This window comes from Anas acuta, chromosome 1, assembly GCF_963932015.1.
Source record: "Anas acuta chromosome 1, bAnaAcu1.1, whole genome shotgun sequence".
Lineage (NCBI taxonomy): Eukaryota > Metazoa > Chordata > Aves > Anseriformes > Anatidae > Anas > Anas acuta.
Genome location: NC_088979.1, coordinates 2,953,034 through 2,964,442, shown reverse-complemented (window position 1 = coordinate 2,964,442; position 11,409 = coordinate 2,953,034). Strand labels below are relative to the sequence as shown.

Here is an 11,409-nt window from a genome sequence, read left to right as displayed (position 1 = left end):
CTACAGACATTAATTGCTACCGATCACACAGCAAAACAACTTGCTTTAACAGGAAAACCACGTGTTCAGATCCAATGGAGCAGAATACAGGTTTTACCAATTAAATAAACTACAGAACTGCTACAACTTTTATATGCTTTGAAATGCTTGTGTGAAGTATTTCAAGAGGTAAAGTTTAAAAAAAGAACATTAACTGTTAGTTTATGCTACTATCCCCAACTCATGCTAAAAATTCAGCATGCAAATTAGAGTTTTCAGAAAACTGGGATAAAGCTGCCTTGCAAATTTTCCTCACACAAGTTTCACTTATTTATTTCTGCATTATTTCTGATCCTCAATCAGTAAGACACAAATACAATTAGATCCCCAGAAAAACACTGAGTTTAAAATTCAATTTATAGGCTTTTTTTTTTTTTTTTTAAGTTTACTGCGAGACTATGAGCAAGTCATCTGTCTTCTAAACTCCATATATGTAAACTAGGAATGACGATGAGCCATCTACTTAAGGCACCTAAAAATTAATTAATGTAAATTATGTAATACAAGGTACTACAGAAGTGCAAAGTATTGGTGTAAATTGCAAGAAAATTTCCTTTAAAACAAACTCAATGGCGATGGAATTTTCATGCTTTTGTGAATCAATTTAAAGGGATCATAAGGGAATAAAAGAGCACTAGATGCTACAAATCCTAATCTAGAACAATTATCAACATTTGTGAATGCACTGTTGTGCTCACTGTTTACAAGAGAGAAGTGCTTTTTTTTTTTTTTTTTAACCCTAGTAAACCTTGTTTTATTATTTGCATGTCTGGGTTTACCCTCCCTTCCCTTCTCAGAACCATAACTTACCAGTGGGAGTAGTGACCAGTTTAGTTGTCATGATAGTCCCATTACTGCTAACCACCATAATAGGTGAATTGCTACTGCTGGGCAAGGTCGCTGTAACTGGTTTGGGAAGGATTTTACTGGGCTGCACCTGCTGAGTGATTATTTTAACACCTAGGAAAGGAGAAAGGTCACTGTTAAAATACAGGCACGAAAAGTTACTTTCTGAAATGTTTTCTCAGACCAAGCCCTGGTGGGCAAGTAGCCTCACGAGGCTTTTATTCTGAGACCAAGTATTCTTGATCCTGAAAAAAATGGTTTTTGTTGTTTTTTTTTTTCTTTTCAGATTTCTTTGCAAATAACAAGACAATCATCATCTTTGCTTTTCACGTGCCTGTTTCAATTCCTAGCTACTCCCACTGAGGCATGGGATTCCATTCCATCATTGATTTGTTTTATTGATCTTTTCTGGATATTGATTTTTTTCATGATTCAAAAAGTAGAACACATTTCCCAGGAACCAACAGGTTACAACCAATACCAAATTGGATTGTATACAGTGAAGGATCTAAAAATGAAGAAGTTCTTCACATATTTAGCCTGTAAATTTTAATATGCCTTTAAGAGCATAGTTGAATTTCATCCCTGTGAAACAAAAAGCTTCCTGCACACTGAGTACTGATGTGCATAAGGAAGCAACTGTAACACTGGCTACACAAGGTTGCTTTCAGTAAACTATCATCTCTCCTCTTGATTTATTGGTTATCTTGAAGTTGCAAAGGAATTGGGATGAAACAAACTGAGTAGAAGCAGCAAGAACAAAAGGATGAGGGCACCTTATTATGGCAAGGATTCTGCTCGCTTTCTCTCAGTTTGTGTAGAGGAGTAGTATACGTGTGAGATTCACTTCTCAGTTGCAAACCACAATTCACGTTTGCTTTTCAGAAGTATCCCCAGGTCACTTGCATCTCAAGTGGTGTTTCATGTTGAGATAAATGAACTGAATTGTGTTGGGAAAATGTCATGAAACACCCAGGCTGAAATAAGCCCATCTAAATGCAGACATTTATACTTGTACAAATATTTCTAGGCAAACAATTTTGTCCGTTCAGGACATGAAACATCTTCCAGAGATATTTGCTTCTTTCTACGTTGACCATAAAAGCAGTACAAAGCAAGTAAGCTCCAAACTTAAGTGCCATAATGAAGTTGGGAAGACCAAGGCCTTTGCATTCTCCAGACAAACTGGATAAAAAGCCAAGTCTCCATGAAAATTAGCTCACATCTTTCAGAGAGTAGGTATCAAATGGCATTTCCAAAGATACTTTAACTAAAAAACACTCTGAGCCTAAAACTATAGTAGAATGCACAGAGTGAAGCTCTTATTGCTCAAGTATTGTCCTGTTACTAGGAGTAACGGGACAAGTATTCTCCTGTAACAGCTCAAGTATTCTCCTGTTACTAGGAGGATGGAGGCCTCCAATGTTTCCTCATTAGTGGATATTTTTTTCCCAGGCAATGGTGCTATAATCCAAGAGGAAGTTTATTAAAGGACAGGGGTAAGGTTGTTTTTTTTGTTTGTTTTGTTTTGCTTTGTTGTTTTTTTCCCCCATTCTATGGCCTGATAATACAAACAAAATAATCAAATACTGACCACATGACTAATCTAAAAATATGTACATAAAAATACTTTGCACTTTTATAGCATTTCTTGCTTTAGAATTTGGTAACTTTGCAAGCATCAGTTCTTACCACATCTCACTAAGAACTGCACTTTACAGCAGAGTAAAGCCAAGGCAGAAAGATCATGCGACTTGCCCAAAGTCAACTGAATGGATCAATGTTATAAAAAGAATCAAGTCCAACTCCCAGTCTCAGATCTAATTGTATTTTTGCTTTGACAAATATCTCAGAAATAGATTTCAATTTCTGGACCCAAGAAAATAATTAAAGCGCAGATTAACTTTTTTTTTTCCAGTCGATACTGTTGAACAGCTCTTGGATCTTCAGGAAACTGGTGTCTTCAAGTTGCCAACCAAGTTGCTTTTCAAGATATTTACATACCTTTAAGTGTCTAAAGATAAAACATTCATTCCTAAAACATAGTCTACAATACCTGAGTCAAACAAGAAGAATGACAGAACCAAATTCTTCAGTTATTTTTAGCTGAAAACATTAAGACATCCTTTACTACCTATCTATTTTTGTGTTTAATGCACAGTCCAGTACTCAGGTACTTGTGCCTTAATGACAGCTCCCCACGTACATTTGAGACAGAATTCAGCCCTGCTTTCTTGAGGTGTGGGGTTAGACCTCAACAATCAGCAATACAACCGAAGATTAACTCCAACTACCTGATTCCTGCTTGATCTGAATGGTGGGCTTGATGCCAGGTGGCAACTGAGATTGCTGTGGCTGCTGTTGAGCTACAGAAGACTGTGCCAGCTGCTGCTGCTGCTGTTGCTGCTGCTGCTGTTGTTGCTGTTGTTGTTGCTGCTGCTGCTGTTGCTGCTGCTGAGCCTGCTGTATTTGGTGCAGCTGCTGTTTGGGGGACTGCTGATGCTGTTTGGGGAACTGTGCTAAGATCTGGGTTGGATTCCCAACCAAACCTTTGGGGGAAGGTAGTCTGGTAGAGGCAACTTTAATCGCCGACGTAGATACACCTGTAAAAGAGCAAATAGTTTAAGATTGAATAATGTGATATAAAATTACAATTTCTTGTATACTTTTGCATTTAAACTGCCTCTACCATTGAAAGATGCAAATAAATATACATTAAAAAAACCCTCCTACTTAAAAAAGCTCCTACTTGTATCAGAAATGCTCTGTACAGAGTCAAGGGAGCTTTATGCAGATTTTCAGTGTGACAGTAAAACATATTACGGCAGCTAATACAAAGACTCAACAGTCTTAGTCTCCTTCCTGCACTTTTTGTAGTACAAATAACTCCACTAATCTTCACAAAGCCAGACTTTAATCTTCAATAAAGCAAAATATTTATAGTAAGAAAAAAAAACAACGAAGACTGCAACAAGCTTAGGGATGACAAATGTCAAATCCATCAATATAAGGGAGTATCCCTTAGTGAATGCAATGTCACCATACAGGATTGAATCAAGTAATCATGTTATGTAGAAAATTGTGGAACATTTTTTTATGCTGGTAGGTTAAACAATCTTACAAGTAATAAAGAAAAGCAATAGGATACAAAAACAAAGCTCCCACATACATAAATACTTAGGTCTTGCACTGTTGTCACAACATTTCCAACAAATTTTGGCTTTATCTAAGCTTCTCATCCATAAGCACCAAAAAAGACAAAGTATGTCTTACACTGGCAAGGGCTTGGTTAAAAACTGCCTAAGGGGAACATTGAAAGAAAATCTCCTCTTTTACTTCTCTATATTTATAGATGGCAGTGACAGTGCTAACAGCCATAATAAGTTACAATTCTGGCAATCTAAATAAGCAGCCTTCTTCTCACTACATCACTTAAGACAGATTCTCAATTTTCTTGCTCAGCTGTTTACATTCATAAATTTCACTTTCTTCTCAGGGGAAATGATTATTCGTTTGTCACAATGGTTCATCAGTATTTTCTGTAATGACATTGAATCTTTAACTGCATGGGTTACTTTAGAACTGTAGCTGTCTCTTCCAAGATTAAATCCAACTAAAAATCCACAGTTCATGTTATTTGATGTTCTATTGTATGCTTTTATGCTCCGTAAACTGATGGTCTACCTTTGGGACCTAATAAGTAAAAGTAATAGGGAATGCGGAATACCTCCTGAGTTGCCCAATTTTTTGTGGAATGGAACAAGAATAGAAAATAATGGACCAGGAAAAATTGGTGTGTAACACTTGTCATTTTTAGGCACAGTAAGTGCTGGTCACTGAGGTCCTTTCATTTTTCCACAGCTTCCCAGCCAAACAGCTGGAGGTTGTACAGCTGAATCAGTCAAGCTAGCACATAGATGAAGCTAGAAATTAGAAAACCAGGAATTTTAAGTTCAGGCTCACTCAGGTATTAATTTGAAGGACCTGAAAGTTAAGATGCTGAGAAAATACACAGATAAAAAGGTGTAAGTACTTCTCTATGTTTCAGAATTGTCATCAAGACTAGTTACCACAAGAAGTATCCTAAGATTAGGCATGTCAAGCATTAGTTTCAGTGAGCTGGTGTTAATTTGTTAATTTTGTGTATTTCTATAAGTTGGGCATTGAGGGAAACAATATTGGAAATGATCATTCTTTGTGCATGAGTTCTCAAAAGCCTTTTTTTTTTTTGTTTTAATGCCACAAGTTTTTTTTTTTTTTTTTTTTTCAAACTAAACAAAAGCTATGCCACACTATCTCAGATTCTCTTTAAGAACTGGATCTGCACACCACTTGTTGAAAAGGGAAAGAGCCGTATCCAGCAAGACCTTTTCTGGAGTACTTTGGATTAGTTTCCTCAGACTTTTTTCACGTGTCCTGTTCTTTACTCAGCACATGTAAACACAAAGCACGTCTCTACGCTATTCTCCAAGTCTAACTCAGCAGTGAAAGAGCTTTTACACACACAGAATTACTGCCATACCTTGTGCTACTGTTGACATAACGACAGATGGCGTTGATGATACCACAGCAGTCACTGCAATAGTACTTGCAGTACAGGAGGGAGTGGAACAGCTGCTGCTACTGCTGCTGCTACTGACCAAAGAGGACTGAGAAGCAGTTATAACCACCGGTTGCTTCTGAGTAGTTGAGGCAATGACTGACGTCGGGACAAGTTTCGTAACCGCTGCATAGTTGTGGGACTTGGAAAGGATGTTGGGTACAAAAGTTGAGCTTGGAGAGGTGGTTACTATGATCACCTGAAAGGAGAAAAGAAAAACAACAAGAAATTCATTTGTTCTTCGCACTTGTTTCAAAGCATAAAATTGCAGCAACATATCGGTGTATGAGTGTTTAGTTTTACGGATATATGCTTTTCAAGACCATTTGAGACTGGCAAACATTTGCTGGCAATAAAAAAATTCCCTTGGTTTGAAAAAACACTAATAAACATTTCCATAAAATTACAAATCTTTTTAAAAACACAATTGCTATTAATTAAAGTAGAATTATCTCATGTTCGAAGACAGACAGACAGGAATGAACTGCTTGGATTCATTTAACTGGGCCAGGTAGCCTGAAGCCCATTTTGAAAACAAAACCAACAACAACAACACAGCAGGGGTTTAAAGCAAGTTTTAAACACCATTCTCCCAAACCCTCCACTTATATCAAGAAACAGCAATGAAGAGAATAGAGATGTCTTGTTCTCTTTAACAAACAGTTGCTGAGTCAGTAATGGGCAATATTTTTGATCCATAATGCTGTAAACAACAATATTTCATCAGCGAAAAGCCTGGTTTAGGCTCAGAAACAATTTCTGCTTCAATTAGTGCTCTCAGTAACAGAAATTCTTTCCTATCTGTCTGAGAAACATTTGTCTGAAGACAATGAACGTTACTCCTAGTGCGAGTTACAATTCCAACCCCATGAATCTGATTTGACATTGAAATACATAGAATCCATTATAACGTTGGAACAAGTCTGCTCTTACGCAACTGACCTAGAAAGCTAACCATTTCCTACATTTTTAATACAGGGACTGCTTATGTAAGGAGGTTTGCTTTATTCTGTTTACACGTACCTCCTCGTACTTACAAACACAGTTAAAATGAAAAGGACACTGGAGAGAAATACAATGCATTCAGTTTACCACGCAAAAACTTGAAGAAATGGTTTCAGTAATGCAATTATCCCAATAAAAGTGTCATTTAGTAAAACCCTAGAACTTCAAAACCTATTCACGATTCCACATAACAAAATCAAATAGAAAAAAAAAATTACATAAGGAAGAAAGAAAAGCTTGGTCAGCTCCAATTGAAAATCTTACACTACCCAGGACTACAGAAATGCTGCCTGACACAGAAAAGAAATAATGTGATAATGGGACCAGAAATAGACTTAAGTGATAAACCAAACAGGAAGAGATTAAGAGTTTAAATTTTGTTTAAAAAAATAAAAATTAAAAAAAAAAAGATAACCACATGGATGGAATAAAAGCAGCATATTTCACCACCATGGTTGCCTCCGGCCCCCCTTTCTCCCTGTTGTGCCCAGTTTTATGGACATGCCACTTAGCTGAGCCTTTCACATCTTGATCTGAGGAAAACCAAAACTTTATTACCTCCATGAATAACAGGAGGCTGACCACACCTCACCACTGCCTGAAGGACAAGGTTTCCATAGCTGCTGCTCTACCACTTTATTGCTTTCTCCTGGGAGAATGTTTCTGCTGTGTCACTCTTCTTTTTGCCTCCTGCCTAAGCTTGATTTATTCAAAACACTTCTGAAATTGCTCTTAGGCTATGGCCAAGCACACAAGCTGAGCAGTGCACAGCTCCAATCTGGTACTAATCCTGCAGGTGAAAAGATCCTGGGATGTGCCTCTGGAGTTTCATTCTGTGTCTTACATGGTCACTTAACACTAGAAATACTTCCAAGTTTTTGAATTTTAGAGCCAGCTCCATTCCACCTACGATAAGTGATTGAGGAATACAAAGGATGAGTTGCAGTTTACTGCAAAAAAGGCAGATTACTCACACCAACCTTCCTACAAAACTCAGTGCAACAGGACAACGTCAGCATCTCCCTTAAGTACAGACATGCAGGATGCCTCTGGGCATCATCACAGCTCCTGACCAGCTTTGTTCTTCATTCAAAGCCAGAGATAAACCATCCAGTCTGAAATTATCACTTAATAACACTTTGTTTAACCACTTAAGGAGAATAGCTGGTAAAGGATTATAGTTCAACACCGACTGCTGTCCTGTGACTAAGCAGCTTGGGATCGGTATGATCTGTTACATTCATTTTTAGAGAAGAAATGGAATAAAAATTAGTGATCTTCACATGTGAAGCATATCCAGAAAGCAGAATTTTCTGATGAAAAATTTACAAACATTTAAGCTCAAGACACAATTACATTTTTGAAATACTATTTTCAAGTCAAAAAATTAAAAGTGAACTTGTCAGAGGTACCAAAACTGCATCACACCTTTCCACAGCAAAAAGACTGACTACTGTCTTAATAGCAAGTTGCCTTTTTTGTTGTTGATTTTAACTGTAAAGTTAAAAATAAAAAATAAAAATAAAAATCAATCCCTTACATACACTGAGGTACGTCCCACCAGCTCTATTTTGAGAAATATCAAAACCTAATTTCTGGAGAAATAAACACACTACATGGCCAGAAGCTTCAATTACTAGTTTCCTTCTAAGTCCCAGACAGAGGGCTTTATTTTAGGAGGATCCAGAAATTGGAGCTGTGACATTATTAGCTGTTACGACAAATCTTCCTCCAGCCTACTGAGATGTCAAAACAATTCTGAAAGCTGGCATGCAGAAACTAAGAATTACATTCATATCCAAGATCTTCACTCATACCCAACTGCACTTCTTTAAAATAGTACATTTCCAATTTGAGTCTAACAAGTCTGTCATTTAATTTGAAACTCCTAAGAGGGATCTCTCTCACCAAAATTATCCTGTGACGTATTTTACCATACCTAAATACAACGAAAGAGGGCAGTGTGACAAGTTCAGACAAACGCTATTATGGCTCCCTAATGAAACAAAACGATTTTCCTATCAGGAGATTAGCAAGAGAGTCAAATAATACTACACAAACCAAAACCTGAAATCTTCACGTCAGAGCAAGCAGAGGCACAACTGCAGAAGGCCCTACCAACACTCCATTCTCTTCCTTAAACAGCTTTAGCACCCTCCACCTTTAACTACCACAATATGCAACATGCATATTTAGTACACTACAGACATTTAAGGCAAAAAAAAGTCTTCTTGCACAGAAGATGAGCCTAAGAAGAGCAACAGGCTAGGGAGGTGAAACTCTAACCCAGCTGTGTGTTTGCAGGACATTTTAGTTGATGATATGTGCTTCCTGACAAATCTCTATGCGTGTGTTCTGAGTTTTGATTAAGGACGCTGTTAAAGCACAGTGAATCAAATGAAAACAAAGAGCTCTGAAGTGGGAAGAGGCCAGAAAGTAACCTCTTTGTTGCACGTTACTTCAGGTAAATCCTCTCCTTGTCTTTTAAACTTTCCCAAATCAGGACATGGGAACTCTGCTGATCCAAACAGAGCCATAAAACAATTAACAAGACTAATAGAACAAATAGTGTGTGAAGGTTTGAGCTCAAGAGTCTAACTCTCACAGTTGGGAAAAAATGCTTGTTAGCAGCCAGCCTACAATCAGTCTGTCAGTATCAATGCCAAATTCATTTTTTTCCTCTCCCAAGTCTGCCTTAATTAATAACTGCCCCAAGAACTAACTTGGTCTGACACATTAATCTTTTTTAAACCTCAAGGACAAAAAAGCAGAGACATGTGAAGTGCATTGTAAAGCATGGGAAAACAGCCATGCCGTAGATCAGGCACATAAAATCCGAGTCCATTACAAAATTTCACTATGGAAAACCTCTTCCACAGACTGTACTCTGCATTCTCACAAAGCCTGTGCACACTGAGCTCATGAAGTTGATTCTGACCACGATAATACTGTTAATGTAGAATGAGAAATGGCACACTAGAACTGAAAGGAAAATAAAACCCACCCCCCTGTCTTTGATCAGCTCCAAGAATAAGCCTTACAGACCCCCAGGAAGTAGTCTCTAGACAAAAGGAATGACAAGGGAAGGTCCATGCCACCTCTCCTGGAATTCTACTACTGCAAAGAATAATTATAAATAAGGAAAATAGAAATAAGAAAGATTACCTTTGACCAATAGTTGTTACCATCTGAAGGCTGTTCAGTGGCCTATGTGATCCAGTTCTCAGTGGACTAGTGTCCATATCACAAAACCCAACACCACAAATGGTACTAACTGGCAACCTTGTTGGCAGTCTCACCAGAGAGGCCAAGAATTGAATGAGCATGGAGACTGAATCCCCTCTCATCCCTAGAAGTGGTCCCTTCAGGTCAGGGTTGAGGCACATTGGTGGGGCAGTCTGGGGGAAGCTTGCACTCCCGCTGCCTGTGCTGTACCTGTTCTGTGGATAAAAAGAGGGCTTCAGTCTCCACGGCTGTCAATCCAGGTCCCTTCACACACAGGTGAACTAAATTCATACAAGACTTCGGTTTTCTCTTTGTTCTTTTTACAGAGGGATTACCTTATCCCCAGCGCAATCCTTAAAAAAACAGCTAGACAGTTCACAGAAAGGAAGAGTCAAACATCACATCTTATTCATTGATAAAACCAGAATAAAGGAACATTTGGCAGCTTCCCCCACATACCTTCTGTGTTGTCGTGTTTGTTGTCTGTGTTGAGGGCTTAGTGAAGGTTATTTTCACAGGCGACATGTGTGGTGGTAAGGAGTTGGCAATGCTCTGCATTATATTACTCATCTTGGGGCTGCCACTTACAGGCACTGTGATAGTTTTAGTGACAGGAGTCACTGCCTTTGGGACTTCTTTCAGGAGAACAGGGGAAGAACTAGAGGAATTAGTTCGCCGTCTTTTGCGGGGCTTTTCATCATCGTCCGAGCAGCTGACACCTGGAAGAGAAGTGCTTTGCTAAATTATATTTTCCCCCTCTGCAGTTCCCAGTGCTTTCTAAAACACTTCAGACTTGCTGAGTCCTGCACACACTTTCAAGTAAGAGAAGAAAAAATATAAATTACATCTTATGGTCACAACTAACCCATAACACACCACAGATGGTCTTAGTCCTTAATATAGACCACACTTACAGTGCCAGAAAGCAAAGAAACAACCCCTCAGATCCTGAGCTAGTCAGCCACTGGGTTACTTCATTCTTTTTAAGGGATTAAAAGAACACAAGAGCCAGTACACAAGTTTCATTCTGTCCCCAGAAGTTTGTCTAATGAAACTAAACACACAGCATTTGGAATAATGCCATGCATGTTTCAGTTTAAAACTTTACCCTACCCTGCAGTTATTGATTATGTTTTACTGGACAACTAAAGTTTATCCTCCTACAGTTTTCTCTGATTTCAACCTTTGCACCTACTTCCATGCCGTGCTTATTGTTACAGTAACCTCCTTTTCACCTCCATGCAGCATCTTGAGATCTAATTTTTTTTTTCGTAACATACAGCTGTGAAGGTCAAGCCTCACTTTATAAGCTTCTGCTTTGTTTTGTGCATCGTGTGGAGCAGTAAAATATCACCTAACATCAAATTGTGGAAAACAAGGCGAGTCTGGCCTTTAAGTAGTTCATTCATCCCCACAATCAACTTCTGCACATGTAGAAACAAATCTGTCGTAACATTCAGCTGAGCAACAGACATCTCTTTAGACAGCACTATCTAGGGATCTTAAATTCCTACGAAACTTTCCTAAGTAAGCAAGGGGTTCATAAATTGTTACGCATTAGAAAAAGACACGGTTTAACTACCTTGAAAATCTCTTACAATTATTAGGAAGCATTTATGTTTACCATCACCTAAGGATAAACAATTAAAAAAAAAACACACAAAGATATGCAGGAAAGACTCAGTTCCCCTATA

General features: G+C 38.2%; 1 protein-coding gene across 15 annotated transcripts in view; it reads right to left on the bottom strand.

Annotated features, from left to right (window-relative positions):
• The window catches only part of EMSY (EMSY transcriptional repressor, BRCA2 interacting), a 39,937-nt gene that overhangs the window by 16,796 nt on the left and 11,732 nt on the right, over positions 1-11,409 (bottom strand). For 14 of the 15 annotated variants that reach the window (XM_068693657.1, XM_068693795.1, XM_068693597.1 and 11 more), the window contains 4 exons: positions 10,175-10,434; positions 5,408-5,684; positions 3,180-3,488; positions 850-999 (listed from right to left, as the gene is read on the bottom strand). In XM_068693657.1, the coding sequence (XP_068549758.1) occupies positions 850-999; positions 3,180-3,488; positions 5,408-5,684; positions 10,175-10,434 (996 nt within the window). The remainder of the gene's footprint in view (positions 1-849; positions 1,000-3,179; positions 3,489-5,407; positions 5,685-10,174; positions 10,435-11,409) is intronic. The other variant, XM_068694028.1, reaches the window with a different exon arrangement.